This window comes from Telopea speciosissima, chromosome 10, assembly GCF_018873765.1.
Source record: "Telopea speciosissima isolate NSW1024214 ecotype Mountain lineage chromosome 10, Tspe_v1, whole genome shotgun sequence".
NCBI lineage: Eukaryota > Viridiplantae > Streptophyta > Magnoliopsida > Proteales > Proteaceae > Telopea > Telopea speciosissima.
The window spans coordinates 7,482,228-7,502,715 of NC_057925.1; the positions used below are offsets into that span (position 1 = coordinate 7,482,228).

The 20,488-nt window shown below is 37.3% G+C and overlaps 1 protein-coding gene across 1 annotated transcript; it reads left to right on the top strand.

Moving 5' to 3' along the window:
* The first annotated feature begins 1,178 nt into the window (after window positions 1-1,178).
* On the top strand, window positions 1,179-15,679 carry LOC122642240 (phenylacetaldehyde reductase-like). The gene is made up of 6 exons (XM_043835682.1): window positions 1,179-1,354; window positions 2,189-2,358; window positions 10,449-10,642; window positions 10,908-11,068; window positions 11,618-11,804; window positions 15,506-15,679. Exons 1-6 carry the CDS (start codon window positions 1,222-1,224, stop codon window positions 15,642-15,644), a joined length of 984 nt encoding a protein of 327 aa, XP_043691617.1. The 5' UTR covers window positions 1,179-1,221; the 3' UTR covers window positions 15,645-15,679.
* The last annotated feature ends 4,809 nt before the right edge of the window (window positions 15,680-20,488 follow it).

Below are 20,488 nucleotides of genomic sequence, written 5' to 3' on the forward strand. Positions count from 1 at the left end.
ACCCTGTTGTAGTGGGAGCCTCGTGCACTGAGTAAGCCCCTTTTATATATGTGATATTGCTCTGACCTCTTATGATTTCCCATTTTTTTAACTTTTTTTTTTAATCGAAGAAGTGTAATTATAGAGAAGAAATAAAAGATTAACAACAATTTATTTGTACCTAATCATGTAATCAAGAAAATGTGGGTCTTGTTTGAATTCATGCTCATCTTTCTCCACATTTGAATTCATATGAAGAGACAAAAATCCATCATTGATCTATATGATTGAGTATTTGCTGGGACATAAGGTACTTGTTGGGCTGGGGGTAACAAAAGCCATAGCAATGGATTGGGTAGGTACTCTCAGTAGTCAGTACTAATGGCTTGAGAACGAATTGCAATAAAAGTGTTTTCAAAAATAACTTGAAAGTGATTTATCATAATGTCATTATCAAAAGTTGTCATTGTTTTACACATTTTTGGAGTACATATGTGAAAGTACTAATACTTTGTTGGGAAAAAGTTCTCTGTCCGGGAATGTGGCCTATGCCAGCACTCCCATGAGTCTATCTCTCTCCTCCCCATGTGAAAAGACACCTCTACCCACTTGTTTTAATGAGGAGAGAGATAGACACATGGGAGTGCTGGTGTAGGGCACACTGCTGTACAGAAAACTGCTTCCCTACTTTGTTTTTTTGGGTAAACAAAAAAAATGTGTTATACTTTGTGAGCTGTGGTGCACTTCATGCCCATGCTCTCTAGGAGATCTCGAGTTTGAATGGATGGATTTAAAGTGAATTTTCCATATTTATCCCTCCGTAGTCCATATATGTGAGTATAAGTAATGCTAAAGGACAACTAAAGTAGGTTACAAATGGACCCCTAAATAATATGATACATAACATATTCTTACTATTGTTTATAACCCATAATCTATTACCATAATTGATTATTATAAGTTAAATATAAATATGAATAAAAATTATGCAAATGAAAGGTACAGTCCATTATATAATAGGTTAAAAAACAAAAAAAGGTGTAGGGGTGGTTGGGAGGGGAGAGATAAGAACTTAAATAATAGGTGGTGGAAGCCGTGTATTTTAAAAAACTCATAATGCTGTTGACAATTGACATGCAGGATGCACAAACGCCGCTTATTTAAACCATTCATTACCTCCTCCTTTCACCATTTCTTTTGTTCCATATCAGCAACCAAAGAGAGTAAGACCGCAAGGAAACCATGGAATCAGAGGCAATGGGCGGTGCTGCGAAGACGGTGTGTGTCACAGGTGCTTCTGGGTACATCGCCTCATGGCTGGTGAAGCTTCTGCTTGCCAAAGGATACACTGTTAAAGCTTCTGTTCGTGACCCAAGTCAGTATATATATCTTAATTTTGAATCTCTCTATTCTTATTTCAGTTACTAAGCTTCATATTTACTGTCTCGTAGAGATGCTCTGTAATGTCTCTACTCCTCCATTTTGAGATTCATTTCTGGGCTACTTTCTACATACTTCAATTAGTTCTATTTCGAGTCTGTTTTGAATTATAGCATCACCCATTTCAAGGTTTTGCCTCAAATGTCATCCATTACTAGAGTATCCTGGTTTACTCTTCCTCACTGACATCGTAGAGATGCTCTGTTGTCTCTCTGCTCAGTCCTGAATCCAGGTAGTCTTATGGGGTCCTGCCCACAAATGATGTTTGGTCTACCATAATTTTGTTTTCATTACATGGATTTCTAGTAATAGCACAGTTTCCAGTTTTGTAACCCTAGCAATTTCGATATATATATCTTGGACATTGTTTACCCTGTTTCTTTTTGTTTTGATGCACATAAACGTCATAAAGCATATTATTCTCATCTGAGTGCATTGAAGGCTTTATATTTCCTTCCAATTCTTGGGTGAATAATAACTATTTCCTCCCAAATTAGATTCAAGATGATAGTCAACTTCTTTCATTGATTCTTTTTTTACATTAGGTGATAGAAAGTCCTTGTAAAGTTCATACTTCCAGGTCATGTTTAAGTATGAACCACAAATAAAATGTCACTCAAGCCATCATCACGCTATTCCATCATGACTGTTTGGCATCACAATTGTGACACAATTAAACATTCGGATGTCTAACTTATCTGTGCAGGCCAAGGATGCCTGTGTTTCCTGTTGTTTTAATTCATTAAATTCAGTTCATATGCTGTCACAGATGATCCAAAGAAGACTGAACATTTACTTGCCCTTGATGGGGCAAAGGAAAGACTTCATTTATTCAAAGCAAACCTATTGGAAGAAGGATCGTTTGATTCTTTAGTAGATGGATGTGAAGGTGTTTTCCATACAGCATCTCCAGTTTATATGACAGTCAAGGATCCACAGGTTCATTTCCATTACATCTTTGAGATAGTTTCAACTGCTATTTATCATTTTATAACTTTTCTTAGCCACGAATTGTAACTGTCCATATCTGGTTCATTCTTTGGAACCACATCACATCCTTGATCTGATGAAATAGGATGAATTAAGATGGTAATTTGTAAATACGAAATTATCTTCAATATATCAACCATTTTTTATTTTCTGATTGCCCGGATCCTATGGTACATTGGTACTACGCTGGACTTCCTTCCCTACCCCCTTCTTCGCTTGGCTTTGTTCTGCATGGCTATAATCTTTTTCATGTTTTTAATGGTCTGGGGGTAAGACTGCGTACATTATGACCCTCCCCAGACCCTGCAGTGGCGGGAGCCTCGTGCATTGGGTACGGCCTTTTTTGTTCACTTGAGGGGAATGTTTATTGAATTTTATCACTTTGAAAGTTACTCTGCATGCAGTTTTGTTTCCTAGCTTGCATATATTTGAAGTTGTTAAAGTTTCTAGCTGGCCTGACTCTTCCTGATCTTGGGCATAACCTTATCTTTAGATTGATTTGGGAAGCATTTCTAGACCTCAGGTTTGCTTTTTCTAAAAATGTTCTTCAGACTTTAAAAACCAGAGCCTGAACATATGCACTATGTGCTATAATTGCCTCCTTTATCAATTAAATTAATTGGTTTAGGGACAAGTATGTTCTAAAGATTGACAAGATTTTAGTTCAAGCCTTTCCAAGCTCACATAATGTACTTTTAGCTTCTATGATATTGCAATTGCAATGGAGGGATGTATATTCAGCCAACAACCTGATTTCTACGTGAGTTAAGGAATGAATACATTAGATTTGGCTTGGGGTGGCTCATTGATGCTGGTCCAAGCACCCGCAAGAAGAAGAAGCAGCCCTAGAATAGGGCTGAATGTTAGAATGTTGGATCCTTAGTTTTAATTTTCAGTTTTCAGCTTTTATACTTAGTTTATTTTATATACTTAATTTGAACCATGGTCTGACCTGTTCAATTTAAGTGACTCCTTTCTATTGGCTAGAATTTGTTTTATTTCTATTGGTCCTTAGTGGATCTTTGAAGTTATTTGTTTTTAAGCTAATTAGTCCCCCTCCACGATTTCTATTGAGGGCTGGATTTGTTTTGTATTAGGAATCATTCTTAGGACTGTTATTCCTAAGCTGAATTGATGTAAGGCCATTGGCCATATTAGTATAAATAAAGCTCAATGTGGGAGGCTCCCCCACAGTTCAAATTTTGAAATTAATTCTCTGGTATTGCTGCCATTGTTGCTGCTACTCTGCTCCAGTTGTGAGTGTTGCCTTGTGGATCTCAAGGTGAAGGGATTGGGGGATTACCAATCAACTGCTTGCTTCTGTTCAGATCGGGAGGCTCTCTTATTCATCTTCAAGCTGCTGCTGCTGTGGAAGATTAGTTCTACAAGTAAGTATTTTACAGATTTGCAAATAACCTTCTTCTTCTAATCCTCCAACCTAAGCCTACCTACCTTCCAGCTCTATTCCACCATCAGATCCATCCCAAACTCACACTACAGTTCCAGCAACTCATCCCCCTCACTTGATCTCCATTCCAGTCCCAACATAACACATAAACCCTAATTCCCCTTCATCTCTGTGAAACCTAAAACTCCTAAAACCTGTCCAGACCTAACCAACCATCCAATCCACACCAAACTACAGCCCAACCACCCTCTCCCTTTCAGTAACACTCGACCAGAACCGGTTGCCCAATTTCCCCCTCTAAACCCTAGATCTCATCATCCCCTTCATTCCTAGAACCCAAAACCCAAAACCCTAATTTCCTATAATTCAAATCTTCACCCAAACCCTACCAATCCTACCTCATTAGACTCCATTGTCCTAACCCTAACCCTAGATTTTGACTTAAACCATCAAATCTGTCCAATCGGTCAGCAGGTTCTAAATCCTTGGTTCCTAGTAGACCCTTTGTCTATCTAGGACTACATTACTCATAATCCAACTTAACTCGTCCAAGTTGCATCCTGGCAAATTGTGGTTCAAGGCTCTGTTCATGTGTTACTGGACAAGCTAGGTTGGTGTTTATACTCCTTTTGGTCTTCATATATCTGAGATTTAAGGAATCTGGTAGTCAAGTTATTATTGCACTATAATTTGACCCAAGTGACAATTAGGAAAGAAAGCAAAGCATGGGGAATGTGGAATCATGTATGAATAAGCAACATCCATATTTTGCCAGAATGAGCACAGTTTGGTCCTGTTAGTTTGAATGAGCATAGAGGAAGTATTCATTAATGTTGGGTGAGTTTTACTGGAACTAATGAACAGGAGTACATTCAACTACTGTTCACCCACATGTACAGTTTCCTTATCTAGATAAGCATGATGGCACTTGAAAATTGTGCTTTCAATTCATGCTACTAGTAGTAACTCATAAGCATTATCCGACATAGCAAATGACACCTGAAAAAGTTGATTTTGCCATTTGGGATAGAGATATAGGACTGAATCCTGCCTCATGGAAAGGGATAACTTGAGGAATGGGGCAACAAATTTTGAGCTGCAGGCTCAGATACTGCATGTCAGAGCTAGTTTGAAGCAAGTTTACTGTTGTTAGAAAAAAAAAAAAAAACAGAAAAATCTATGGGTTGCTGCTCTGAACTACTTCGGACTTGTAGCAGCTGAATATTCAATTAGGGAATTTTGGTTAATTCTTTTTTATCTAAGAACTGTCTATTGGGTTTCTTCCAATTGGTTCTCAGGTGTATTGAAGAGTGAAAACAGAAGAAAAACAAAAATATACCGAGTTCTTTGTAGGATTTCAACCCAACAAGTGCCGACCCTTTTCATCAAGTTTTCCCCTTTCCATGTGGCAAGTTCCAGCCACTGCATGGTTTGCTGAAGCACAAAAACTGCAACCTTTTTAATCATAATATCTCTGTGAATGTTATATGTTTGCACATATGTATATGCATGATTACATCCAAACACATAAAAGCCCACAGAAGTCATGCTTATGTGTAGATGTTAATGTATTGCATTAATATTTATGTAAAGTGGTGAACATGTGGATTTTGGGAGGGGGAAAGGGGGTGACCAGACCAGACTCCTTGAGTAATTGGACTCTCATTCTTTTGTCAATGTCTTTGTTTTGAGACCAATCCTGTTTCCAAGTCCATGCAGCAACAGAAAACGTGAGATTGAGGCTAAACAGTTTTAACTTTCAAGGCTCTCTTTGGTATCATTTATGCTTTTGTTTACGGCCTATTTAAAAAAAAAGCATTAATGAAAACCTTTTTTATAAAAACCGTTTGCTAAACATTGGACATAATAGAGTATAGAATGAGAAACCGTTTGGTAACCACCTATGTGTAAATAATTTTAACTGGTGGGTGAAGGGATTCCCTCTTTTACCTATCTTCCTCCCCATTATATTATAATATTACTATGTATAATATAATATTAAATATAATATAATAATTATTATGTATTATATTACTCATAATTTATAATATAATATATAACAGAAGCCTTCCATTTTATAATATAGCATATATATATTATATTTATAATATATAGTATATAATATATTATAGAATATATATTATATATTATATATAATATGATGCAGTATCAAGAGTGAAGAAGATCCCTCATGCTGTTTTGGTCCACATCAGAATTAGATCAAGCCGTAGGGCTAAGAACCAAGCCTAGCCATGGTGTATGCAAGCTCTCGTTTCGCGGGCCCATGTGGTCCAATCCTTGAAGCTTCCAAAATTTTGGAGTCTCTAGTTATGTGTGTTGTCTTTTCTTTTGGTACTTGTCTTTTTATATTCCTAGGTGTATTAATGTAACTTTTTAAATTCCTAGACTAGGAGTTTAAGGGTCAAAGTCTAAGTCTTTAATACTTTATTGGTATTAGTTTCTAGGTGAGTTCTCCTAGAATCATTTACCGATAAAGTGGCTCTACAAGAAAAGTGAAATTTTGAGGGAAATACTAACGAGATGTGGATTGAGATGACGACTTGTATTAAAAAGGTTGCTAAAGAAATCCTAGGAATTTCAAAGGGTATGTGTCTGGCCCCCTAGAGAGACTTGATGGTGGGATGACGAGGTCCAAGCAGCCATTAAGACTAAGAAAGATCGTTTTAAGACCTCGCAGTGAACTATAATCAAGCAGAGGATAAAGTGAGATATTATGCGACCAGAAAAGAAGCTCGAAAGATTGTGGGGAAAGCAAGAGCGAACAAATATGATGACCTTGATAAAAAACTTAATACAAAGGGGAAAATGCGGTTTATCGGATAGCTAAAATAAGAGAAAGGAAGAGCCGAGATTTGGACCATATTAAATGCATTAAGAGCGAGGATGGTAGAGTACTAATACGTGATGAGGACATTATGGAGAGATGGGGTGAATATTTTTACAACCTACTAAATAGAGCTACCTTGACTAATAGGATGGATTCGGAAGTCGAGAGTAGTAGTCTTGAAGCCAATACACGTCATAAACATCTACAACGAGTTGGCGAGGCCGAAGATAAAGAGGCCCTACGAAAGATGAAGGTGGGCAAAACACTAGGACCCAATGAGATGAGATCTTAATTCAAGTGCGGAAGAACTTAGGAGTACATGGGGTATTGTCGAAACCGCTTCCTCTAAAAGGCCGACCTTGTAGGAAAGGGAGGAATCAATATGTATATCATACAAGAGCTTTTAACACGGCAGACTATCCAAAGGGGGACACGGGTGGATAAATAATTTTTTAACACCTGCCCGCTCCTAGGGGAACTCAATACCATGACCCCTGCTTGCTTTGATACCATGTAGAAACCGTTTCCTCTAAAAGGCCGACCTTGTAGGAAAGGGAGGAATCAATATGTATATCATACAGGAGCTTTTAATACGGCGGACTATCCAAAGGGGGACACGGGTGGATAAATAATTTTTTAACAGGTATCTTGGCTAAGCAAGCTGTTTAACAAGATTTTGAGTACAAAGAAAATGTCAAATGATCGGAGGAGAAGCACTGTAGTTCCGATTTATAAGAATAAAAGTGATATCTAAAACTGGAATAACTATAGAGGCATAAAACTAATGAGTCATACCATGAAACTATGGGAAAAAATCATTGAAGTCCACCTAAGAGAAACTGATATATCGGAGAACCAATTTGGTTTTATGCCAGGGAGATCCACGACGGAAGCTATTTACCTTCTAAGGAGGCTTATGGAAACTTTTAGAGCTTACAAAAGGAACCTCTATATGATCTTTATTGACCTAGAAAAGGCCTATGACAGAGTCCCTAGAGAGCTCATTTGGCATGTCCAAGGGAAGAGAATGAGCTCAAGTAACTATGTGGATATAATTAAGGACATGTATGAGGGTGTGGTGACCAGTGTCAGAATTGCAAAGGGCCAAAGTAGTGAATTCCCAATTACAATTGGGTTATTCCAAGGATCAACTCTAAGCCCTTATTTGTTTGCACTCATCAAGGATTATTTAACCAAGCACATCTAAGATGAGGTCCCTTGGTGTATGCTATTCGTTGATGATATTGTTTTGATAGATGAGACAGTGGAAGGGATTAATGTAAAGCTGGAGTTATGGAGATCAAGCTTGGAATCAAGACGTCTTAAGTTAAGCAGAACAAAGACAATATATGATGTGTAACTTCAGTCAAACCAGGAAAGATAATGAAGTGGTGAAACTTGAGGAGTGAGAGCTACCACAAAGTAAATGCTTTAGATACTTAGGGTCAACCATTAACAAAGAGGGTGATATAAAGGATGATGTTTCCCACATAATTAAAGTAGGATGGATGAAGTGGAGAGGTGCATTGGGAGTGTTATGTGACAAATGCATGCTTATTAAGATTAAGGGGAAATTATACAGGATAGTAATAAGACCTGCTATGACATATGGGGCAGAATGTTGGGCAGTTAAGAAAAGTAATATAGATAAGATGAGTATAGCGGAGATGAGGATGTGCGGCAAGACTAGGAGAGATAGAGTAAGAAATGATTGTATTAGAACCGAATTGGGAGTTGCACTAATCCAGGACAAGCTCTGTGAGAGCCGCTTGAGGTGGTATGGTCATGTACAACGGAGACCCATGAATGCACCAGTAAGGAAGAGTGACCAGATTCAGTTTGACGGAGCTAAAACAGGTAAGGGCAGACCTAAAATGACTATTGGAGAAGTGGTAAGAAAGGATATGCTTGTGGTAGGGCTTGATTCTAGTATGATCACTAAGAGAGTTGTTTTGGAGGATAAGGACCCGTGTAGCCGAGCCCTTGTAGGGGGATGTTCCTGGGATGTTGCTTTGACTACTGCTTTGACTTCTTCCTTTACATATTTTCCTTTTTACTTCCTTTTACTCCTTTTTACTTCTTTTTACTTCTCTTCTACTATTGTCATAGCTTCTATCGGATCCATGTAGCCGACCCAATTTAGTTGGGATACGGTTATGGTTGTTGTTTTTTGTTTATTAGTCTAGGGAGTCCAATAGTTGTGTGCTAGGAATTAATTTTCTTGGAGTTATATTCTAGGCCTTTATTTAGTCAAGAGTTACATTTTCTTTAAATACCTATTGTCATCCAATGTTTGTAGCAGTCTTGAAATGAATTGAAGCCTAGCTGGCCCAGAAAATGCATTGAGCATCCCCTCCCCTTCAGGTTTTGGTGAGTTCTTTTTCTCTCCCATATTTTCTTCCCCTTATCTTCTTTACTTTCTACCTATCATCTTCTTCTTCTGGAATTTGACCCTTCATCTTCCACCTGACCCATCATCTTTCTTCATCCCTACGGCACCCCTTTGCTACCTCTAAACCAGAACCTGATCTATGATCTATTTCAAATCTTAGCCTCTGAGAGAGAGAGAGAGAGAGAAAGAGAGAGAGAGATGTTTCCAATTTTCATTAATTTTACCAGTTTACCCCACTTAAGTAGCAACTGTGCACATGCTCTTTAATGGTACCCACATTAATGGCCAAAAACGATTTTTGGCCATAATAGATAAATGGGTCTTGACGGTAGTTTGGGTTTTCTATTATTCTGATTACTTTAAATAGAAACAGGGTGCCCAAATGATACCAAACACCTGCAAAAAAATGTTTTTTGTCTGAAAAAAAAAATACAAATGATACCAAAGAGAGCCTAACATAAGCATGGAATTTTAGATTGTATGATGAGAATAGATCTCCTTTGGTTTTTTCTGTGGAAGCTTTAGTAAATAGAAAATCAACAGTGTAGAATAGAGAGAAAAAGAAAGATAATTGAAATAGATCAGTGTTAGTTTGCAAGCCATAATCCTAACAATACTCAGTATTTAGATTGCCAAGTAAGTGACAAATACTTTAATCAACTCAATCATGAGTATAATGGGTGACGTTCTACATGGTTTATCCGTATAACATCCTAGTTGCGTTGGATTCCCTAAAGCATAGGATCAAAACTAGACTGGACTTCCTGAACTTCTACTCTGAAGTTCTATTGGCATTACAGCTCAAATAGTGAATAGCTGTGATTGTGGAAAAAACCTTCGATGTAAAAACTGTTTAATCATGACTGGCTTCAAAGGTGGAAACTTATCAGAACTTGACGCAGTTTTGCAACTAAGGAAACTAATCTTAGCTATACTATTTGCCGATCAATTGGTTTAAGTGACATTCAGAGCTGAGAAATAGAGCCGCTTGAGCTCATTGATTGAATCAAAGTAGGCCAAAATTCCTAGTTAAACTTATGAGCCCTAAACCCATATTGTGAGTGACAAGAAGGGAAGAGCTGTGTGGATTGTCCCTGAAGTTTTTGCATTGACTATTTATGCCTGTTTAATGCTATTTGGCATCTCTATGTCTTCCTTGGCATCATAATGGGTTGTTGCTTATTCTGAAATTTATATTTGACTAGCATCTCAGTAACCATTAGAATGATGAAAATGGACCTAATTGTGGTCTCAGGATTTTCATTACTTGGTTAAATCATTCCATTAGGTATTTACCTTTTCTGTATACAAGTATAAATATTCTATATCCATATTAAGCATTTGTGACTGTTCTGATACATGTTCATTCTCTGTTTCACTATGCGTTTCAGGCCGAATTAATTGATCCTGCATTAAAGGGGACTCTTAATGTTCTTGGATCCTGTGCAAAAGCTCCGTCTGTTAAAAGAGTGGTTGTAACATCCTCTGTAGCTGCAGTTTTATACAATGGAAAACCTCGAACTCCGGATGTGGTAGTTGATGAGACTTGGTTTTCAGATCCAGCGTTTTGCAAAGAGATGAAGGTGTGTGGTTGTGCAATGTTGTTTTACTATTATTGTCTGGGCCCTCTAGGCCTTGAACTTAGTTCTGTGAATGTCTTACTCTGACTCAATCTTCTATCCCACTTAAATTGTTTTGAAATTTCATTTTATGGGTTTTTAGGGATATATATATATATATATATATATATATATATTATCTAACTGTCCATAATGAAAATATTACTGTGTTGTGGATTTACTAAGTCACTGGTACAGTATATCTAATGAGCTTCTTGTTCTCTTATAGAGTTGGTATCAACTTTCGAAGACCTTGGCTGAGGAGGCTGCCTGGAAATTTGCAAACGAGAAGGGGATGGATATGATTACAATAAATCCAAGCGTAGTGCTTGGTCCTCTTTTACAGCCAACACTAAATTTTAGTGCCGAATTAATTCTGAACTTAATAAATGGTATGCTCACCTATTATTTAAAGTTGTTTTTTTTTTTCTCTTTGCTCCCATCCCTTTTAACCTTTCTTTTCTCTTACCCTTCTCTCTAGTTCTGGAAGTAAACATTCTCCCCGTACATATTTGCCTAAAATGCTTTCTATGAATGACTAATTGTATTCTTTTCAGGCTGGTCAAAGCCTGCTTTAAAATTCTAACATAGATAATGCAATGACAACTATGGAACATGTAAGGCACGTGATCTTTAAACATACAAGGGTATAAATGGGATAGGATTGAAGTGTATAACACATGGACCCAGGTTATCAGGTTTTTAGTCTAGATCCCTTGGCATAAAGGGAACTGGTCACCTTGGACCTGAAGGGGTACCTTGCAGTCTTGGCATCGCCTTGGCAACACCTTTACAACTATGATCAGATTTAATAGTTATTTAAGGGAATAGTTTACCTACGTGTTTTTAGAAAGAAAAAAGAAAGTTTATTGTGTGAACTTGTATTTTATTTTTATATGTTATTTTTGTGATAATAAGGGTGGAGATTTTGACTGATGTAGGAGCACAATCATTTCCCAATGTAACATTTGGATGGGTTAATGTTAAAGATGTTGCAAATGCACATATTCAGGCATTTGAGATTCCTTCAGCCAATGGAAGATATGTTTTCGTCGAGAGAGTTGCTCATTATTCACAGGTTGTGAAAGCTTTGGGTGAACTTTATCCAACTTTGCACCTTCCAAAAAAGTAAGTTTTTCGTACCAGATGAGGCAATTATTGAAGTATTAACTGAAATAAATTAGTTGTCACTAATTTATAGTTACTTCTGATGATATATTGGATCCCTTTTTATTGATTCCAATTAATCAAGTAAATTATGTTTTCTGGGTAGTTTTACATTTTAAACTTTGATATATGAACTGAGATTTGATATTCAAGTTCTATTAGTCACAAACTATATTCATATTTCAATATAATTTGTAGGACACAAAAGAAGGGGGAAAAGCTATATATAAGAGAGCTAAGATGAGAGAAAAGAAGAGTAGAGATTTTGATTAGGTGAGGTGTATTTAGGGTGATGATGGAAAAGTGTTGGTAAGGGAGGAGGACATTGTGAAGAGATGGGATGAGTATATTTGTGATCTACTAAATGGAAATAGGTTGGGTAGAAATGACTCAGATGATTATATTATCCAACAAGACACCAGGCCTAGACAAGATTCCGATAGAAGTGTGAAAAACCTTCGGAGGTTGGGGGTTTATTGGTTAACCAATCTGTTTAACAGGATTATGAACACAAGGAAGATGCCATATGAATGGAGGAAAAACATTATTGTCTCGATCTACAAAAATAAAGGTGATATCCAAAGCTGTAATAATTGTAGAAGCATAAAGCAAATGAGTCACACTATGAAACTTTGGGAGAAGGTTATTGAAGCCCATTTGAGAAGAGATCTCAGTGAACCAAATTGGTTTTATATCAGGTAGATCCACGACAAAATCTATCTACTTATCAAGGAGGCTCATGGAACGATATAGAGAATGATCTCCATATGGTCTTTATCGACCTCGAAAAAGCATATGACCGAGTCTTTAGAGATTTAATCCAGCATGTTCTCTTGAAGAGAGAGGCGTTGAGTAAATATGTGGATGTAATTAAAGATAGGTATGAGGGCATGGTGGCTAGCATGAGATCTATCGGAGGTCAGGGCAAGGAATTCCCAATTACGATTGGGTTACATCAGGGATTAGCTTTAAGCCCTTTCCTTTTTGTGCTTATCATGGATGGCCTAACCACGAGCATTCAAGATGAGGTCCCGTGGTGCATACGCTTCGTCGATGATATCGTTTTGGTGGATGAGATAAAAGCAGGAATTAACGCTAAGTTAAAGGTATGGAGATCAACCTTGGAATCAAGAGGCTTTAGGATTAGTAGAACGAAGATGGAGTATATGATTTATAATTTTAGTCACACTATGATGGATACTGACATGGTGCGAATTAAGGAAAAAGAAATACTGAAAAGTAACTATTCAATCATAAATAATGAAGTGACATAGACGATGGTTTTTCGCAAAGAATTAAAGTGGGATGGATGACAGGTGTGTCCGGAGTGTTGTGTGACTGACATATTGTTTTAAAGCTTAAGGGAAAGTTCTATAGGACTGTTGTATGGTTGGCTATAATGTATGGGGTAAAATGTTGGGCAGTTAAGAAGTGTCATATTAAGAAGCTATATGTAGCATAGATGAGGATGTTAGGAAAAAACGTATTAGAGCTGACTATGGAATTTCCTCAATCAACGACAAGTTTCGAGAGAGTCGTTTGAGGTGGTATGGTCATGTTCAATGGAGGCCTAGGGATGTCCCAGTAAGGAAGAGTGATGTGATTTCGATTGAAGGGGCTAAAAGAGCTAGGGGCAGGCCTAAAATGACCATAGGAGAAGTTGTGAGGAAGGGCATGCAGGGTCTAGGTTTTGTACCAAGAAGACCTCGGATAGAGCTTATTGGAGGGCAAGGATCCATATAGCAAACCCCATTTAACTGAGATTCTCCCAACTTGTTGGGTTGTGCCTCTTTCCTCTTACTTTCATCTTTCATTTCTCATTTTTCTTTTATTTTGTCATTTTCCTTTTTTTCATCTCTTATCTCATGGCCCATCCCTCTTTTCCCATCTCTTCACTCCCCCTTTTTTGTTTAGACCTCAGTTTTACCTACTTTGTTTTGTTTGGATCCATGTAGCTGACCCCATTAAGTTGGGATAAGGCTGAGTCTGTTGTAGGTTTTTACATGCCCTTCCATGCAGTGTCAGAGACGTCTAGACATTGCTAGACGCTCCTTTAGACATGGCTGTTTTTCTCTTTCATAGAGATGTCCAACAATTTTTTTTTAGTACTTTGCTCTAATATGGTTCTAGTTTTATCTCTCTTCTCTGTCCTTAATTTCTTGTAGATGTCTTCCTTAACATGTGTTACAATATGCCAGTATATATATTTATGTGTATGTATTACTGTCATGGATTGGAGGATGCCAAATAAAAATTTGACCGTAGGAAACGATCTTCGCATGCATTAGAGCATCCAAAAATTAACCAATGAAGGGTTTAGGATTATCTTATTAGTGTCGCAAGCTCAACACCTCCTAAGGACTTCAACACTTGTGTAGTGTCTCCACATAGCAGTCTAGAGGCTAGGGTTAAAAACCCCTAATCACAATGGAGGCTAGTGTTTACACCCTAGTCGTAGGAGATATAAGAGAGAAATTCATAACTCAAATTTCTTTGGATCGATCCATTCAATTTTCCCTCCCCCTACGCTCAGTATATAGGTGAGAGAACCCTAATCCTAAGTGAGGCCCAAAAGCCAAATGGTGGGATCCTATCGGGTGATCCTACTAGGGTTTAATTTTTGTCTCCCTTATATTTACCAAAAATATTGTAACTTAAGTGATAAGTAAACTATTTACTTATTACAATACCCTAGGAAGTGTTTAGCGGAGGGCCGCTGCTGCCATTGCCTAAATCTCATTCTATCTGCTTGCTTATTTTAAGGAAGCGGAGCTGTTTTTGAAGCTCCTCTACACTTGCATCGTCTGACTCATATTCAAAGTTGTCTTGTGCGATCTCATGTGTAGCCCTCATTATATTAGACCTGGGTTGCCTATGGTTACAGAATCACCCGTAGAGTATTTACCTCTTAGCCTTTCCACTTTACAATATCATCTGATAGATTAACGGGCTTGAAATATAATTATTTAAATAATAATAATTAATTAAAACCATTTGTAAACACTTATAAAATTGCCATAGAGCTTGGAATTTAGTCCAGTCGTCAATGAATTTCTTCTTGATATTCTCCTTGTATGGGAAGTGGATTTGATATTTAGAATATCTCCCATTCGCAGATGAACGTCATGAATCCAGTGCACCAATAATTAGCCAGTATTAGCATTAACATCTTGTATACCAAAACGCACAAGATCCAAATTGTAATGATGAGGACCTCTTTGGTCTAGAGACCAGAGTATCAATGATGAGTCTTATGGCATTCCTTACAAGATTCACATAATGACTCAGTTTGATACACTTAACATACTAGTACCTAGTCCCTAGTTGCGATCAACTTAAAGGTCTAACCTTAGGGCATATACAAACATACAAAAATGACAGGAATTAATTCAATGTGAAGTATTCAAATTGGTTTTAACTGACACATATCCAACCATTGCCCTTAGTTTGCTTTGTTGTTGACTTGCTTTTAACCTGTATTACATGATATATCTATGGTAAATAAGGAAGAGCACCAACGTAAGATAAACAATCTCAACTCTTGGATTTCTTCCCCAGTGAGCCCTTTGAATGCTTTTTGTTCATTAAGAAACCTATTTGGTGATTTCATGTGTATTGTTCTCTCTATTGAAAAGATAAATATTGATTTTCATTCTTGGCAGCTGTGCTGATGACAAGCCTTATATGCCAACTTACCAAGTTTCCCAGAAGAAAGCAAAAAGCTTGGACATAAATTTCATCCCTATGGAGCTGAGCTTGAAGGAAACCGTTGACAGCTTGAAGGAGAAAGGATTTTTTTAGTTCCTGAAGCTTGTTCAATATATGCCATGTAAGTAAGAAGGCACAATGTGCCGGTGTTTACAGGATATGAGTTGCCATTGTAATAAAAATGTTCAGAGAATTTTCTTTGTTCAATTTTTGCAGATAATTTTTTTTTTTGGTAAACAATTTTTGCAGATATTAAAGTTTAAGAACATGTGGATGCCGTGTAACTATTTGTGTCATAAGCCTTTTCCCTTTTTTTTTTTGTTTTTTGGGTGGGGGGCTGGGGTGTGTGGATATTTAGAGGGGTTGTGATAAGGGTGTCAGTCGGGCGGTTCTTTTATTTTTTTGGATTTAGGTGTGGCTTTTAGGGAAACCGAAACCGAACCAATAAGGGCTTTTCAGTTTCAGCTCAGGTTTGGTTCGGTTTGGGATATCAGTTTTACTTCGGTTTGGAACGTGGGTATAGGTTTGTTTTGGGTAGGGACTAGGTAGAGATCTTACGATTTGGGGGGTTGGTTTTAGAATTCAGTTTGGTTTGGATTGGGTTTGATCCTATCGGGCAGGTCAATCGGTGGCCCATCGGTATAACCAGGATCGAGGGGTGTCAATTTTGGACCAGAATCGGTAACCGGATCGAAATTGGCCCGCTAGGAACTGGAACCAACCCACCCAATAGCTTATTGGTCAGGTTTTGGATCTACTGATAAGTTATTGGTCCGGTTCTGGATCTACCAATTAGGAACCAGTAGAACTGGAATAAATTCACATCTTAACCTTAATTCTTAAGACTCAAGGTCATGAGAGCTTTTGTCAAACCATTTTATTTTTTTAGTTTTTCAATTTTGGCTGGTACCACTTGTCTCATATACTATTTTATCAAAGATTTGATTATAAAATTTTAAGGTCCATTTAGGAATGCTATCTTAGGAACATACCTTAAAATAATCTTAACTTAGGAGGGTGGTGGTGTTCCTGCTTATTAATTAATACCAAACTAGAGGTAATATAGACTAGTTTTAATACCAAACTAGAGGTAATATAGACTAGTTATAACAAGAGAGAAAAAAAATGAATCATATCTCAAGTGATTGAAATTAGTGTGTTATTATAATATTATTAAATTATGTAGCATGTGTTAGGGATTTTTCTTTTTTTATTAGACTGCTTGGAATCGTTTGGGAACTGAAACCGGCCCACCCATTAGTTAATGGTCTTGGATCCCAAGTTTGGAACCGATTAGCTTATTGGACTGGTTCTGGTCTTGACCCCTTAGGACTAGATCCGTTAAGGAACTGGACCAATAGCCCAAAACCGGACCAATTGACACCCCTATCCGAATCGAGCTGAACCGATAAGACCTTGGTTCGATTTGAAATAGGCTCAAATGGATCGGGTCGGGCCTATTTTATCGGTTTGGTTTAGGTTTTGACACCCTCAGTTTGTTACATTAATAGACCTACAAAGTGCAACTAGGTGTTGTGTCTGGATTAGAAAACTAGATTTGTTTATGTAGATATACGACTCGGTTGTACGCCTCTGTCCTTTAGTTGTTATTTGACGATTCTCGTGTTGGGAGATAGAGGGTCAAAGGTTCTTACTTTTGGGAGTTGCCAGCTAGCGGATAAGGGTTTAGGATCAATACATATGTCCCCTTTTAAAAGAGAAAATTGACTAAAGATGGATAAGGCGAGGGCTACAACAGGGTCGGGTTGGGCTAGGTTTTTTAAAACCCCAGCCCAACTTGACTCAGGCCTAGAAAATTCAACCCTCACCCGCCCTCAAGGTCGGGTTGGGCTGACCTTGATTGGCCTTGATCGTGGGAGGGGGAATGGAGATGCACGGGTTGGACTGGGCTAGGGAGAAAATTATCAATTTACATAAAATAACATTAGAATAAAATGTAGTGTATCACTTATTATCTTAATATATAATATATTATCTAATAAAATGCGGGTGACATTTAAAATTTATAATAAATGTTATAGTATAACTTAACACAGGGTTGGGTCGGGTTTGGCCGGGCTCAGCCCAAAGCCTCAACTTTGGCCCCACCCGACCCTAACTCATGGCCAAATATTTTCAGCCAGGGCGGGTCAGGGTATCCCAGCCTAGGCTCTATTCGGGCTCAGGGCGGGTTCAGGTTGACAGGGCCAAATTTGCACCCTTAGATTAGGCAATGGTCTTCATAGATCTCTGAGTATGTTTAAAGTTACATGTTGGAAAGCTTTTACACACCTAGCCCTCTCTGGCCAAAGATCGATCCTTTTCTATTTGGACCATTTACATTTATACTATTATTATTAACTAGTATGCATCATAAAGCAGTAAATCTAGTTTTAATGTAAGTTGACAGGTTGAGGCTTATATAAAGAAATATACAAAAAGGGGGGGGGGAGGGGTGGAAGAACAGAACCAAGGCATATATGTATAGCTGTCTAGACTCCAAACTATCTTTATTGAGGATCAGGTTGAACGTTGTTCAGAAGCATTTTGAAAGAAAAAAAATTAATTATTATACCATGCATGGCATGGTATTAAAAGTAAATAACATAAACCTACATACTTCATTTGTAGTTCAGAAGTGTACAGAATACCTTGATTATGTAGTCGAAGTAAAAGATTCTTTCTTGACCTTCCTAGTCGGTACAGTGAAGCATGTTGGAGATTGGACATGATCTTGGATGTATAAGGAGTTATCTCACTTAATTAAGTAATCAAGGAATCCGTTGAAGATGATCATGTGTCAAATGGGGTTCTCTAGAAAAGATTCCTATTGGGGCCAGGATTAGGACCTGCATATAACATATTTATTTCTGGGTCATGTTTCTATTCCATAAATGACTTTTTGTAATTTTGTTATTGGGCCAACTTTCTAGATAAAAAACGTGTTTGGTAACGCATAGTAATTTCTATTTCTGGGCCAAAAAAGAAATAGAAACATGTTTGTTATTCAAAATAATTTCTATTTCTGGAACTCCTATAAATTTTCAAAAACACCATTGAATACCCAAAAATTTGGTGGAGGTTCTGGTGGTGGTGGTGGCGGTGGAGGTGGTGGTAGTGATGGTGACAGAGGTGGAGGAGGTGGTGGCGGTAGATGTGGCAATGGCGGTGTAGTGGTAGTGGTAGAAGTGGAGGAGGTGGTGGTGGTTTTATTTTGCTAAAAGTCAGCAATGTATTAATAGAAAATTAAACTGTGGTGGTGGTGGTTGAAGTTGTTTTGGAAGTTTTATTTTGAACATGAGATTACTGCTTTGCCCATCAAATTAAGCATGTAGTCATTAAAGAGCAACTCCCCCCTTTATTTCTTCCTTATTTATGGGACAAGGAAGTTTCAAATTGGAGATTTTTTTTTTTTCTATTTCTCAGCTAATTTTTTTTTGACCCGGTTCATTCCTAGGAACAAAAAAATGAACTGTTATTAACAGACAGGTTTCTATTAATTTTTTGATCCCAGGAACAAAAAAACAGAGAAATAAGGAAACAACAAACAGGCCCTTAGGCTTTGTATGGAAACGTTTTTGTTCCAAAGTACTGTTTTTTACTCTGAAACAGATTTTTGTGTTTCTATGATTTTGGAGTAATTCTTATCAACAAATATTGTTTCTGCCATCAAAAAAAAAATGTATGAATTGCATATTAAGAGAAGAATTTCTTCTATTTTGTGGTGTTGGTGGTGGCGATGGTAGTGTGGTGGTAGTGGAAGTGGTGGTGGTGGCGGTGGCGGACGACGGCGGCGATGGTGGTAATACTATTGGTGGAGGTGGAAACGGTGAAGTTGGTGGTGGTGATTCGTGAATATAGTGTTTGTACCATGCACATTTTTGCTTTCAATTTGTACTTTTTATTTTTCAGAGCTTCTTTTGGTGTTTCTCAAAAAATATAGGGGTTACACATGCAAGAGACTTTATAGGAAAGGAACTGCAAAAACACCAAAGCAGGCTAATAAATGTAAGTGTTGAGGATCCATTTTGGAATTCTAGTAGTACTTTTGTTTCTATACTCATTCAATGGAAACCAAGGATTTTAGGTTCAGATTAAGGATCAAATTGATCCTTGTCGATTCCAATCTAAATCGGTTGGAATCGGTCTCCAAAATCCTAGAATTGGCCTCTCAGATTTGAGAACACAGCAATTCAGTCTGAAAAACCCTAGAATCAGCCACTTTGGAACATCCAATCAATCATGATCCAAATCCGCTGATTCGACCAATTGGATTCCGATTTTTGAAACAATAGTGAAAACCAGTCAAATGGTCATAATAACCTCAATCAAACAGTGAGCATAAGAAAAGCTGGTGTAGAGTTTCTTGAACTTCCTCTTAGTTTTGAATTTCCCTTGTTGGCATGTTCAGAAGTTCTACTCTCAAGTGAGTTCACTTACAACTTTACAAGAAAAGGAAGGAGCTCTTTGAATAAATCATGTCAGTTCCTAAGTTGCTGACTTGCACCGTATGCAGTTTCACTCATACCTATAAACTTTATGGCTCTGTTTGGTTGGAAGGAAAATTAAAAGAAAGTATAGTAAAAATTCTAAACCTAAAAAAGAAACTTTTGTAATTTTTACTTCACATGTTTATAATGTTATATATTACTAATTTGAAATTGTTCCATGTTTGGTTATAAAAATTCACTCTAGTTCCAATCTAAATCCCTTGGATTTTGAAAAGTAAAATAAAAATTACATTTAAAAACATCATTACTAAATATAGTATAATAAGATATTTAACTTGGATTTGAAAAGTAAAATAAAAATTATATTTAAAAAGCGTCATTACTAAATATAGTAAGATATGTAACTAGTTTATGCAATCATGTTATATAATGATTACAAAAGTTTTTTTTTAAAGTTTAAAATTTTCACTTTCCTTATATTTGATT

What these genes read in the sequence shown, in the direction of transcription:
- LOC122642240 (XM_043835682.1), top strand. Translation starts at nt 1,222, where the DNA reads ATGGAATCAGAGGCAATGGGCGGTGCTGCGAAGACGGTGTGTGTCACA. An exon ending in AGCTTCTGTTCGTGACCCAA is followed by an intron (nt 1,355 to 2,188) that starts GTCAGTATATAT and finishes ATGCTGTCACAG; the next exon opens with ATGATCCAAAGAAGACTGAA. An exon ending in TTTTGCAAAGAGATGAAGGT is followed by an intron (nt 10,643 to 10,907) that starts GTGTGGTTGTGC and finishes TCTCTTATAGAG; the next exon opens with TTGGTATCAACTTTCGAAGA.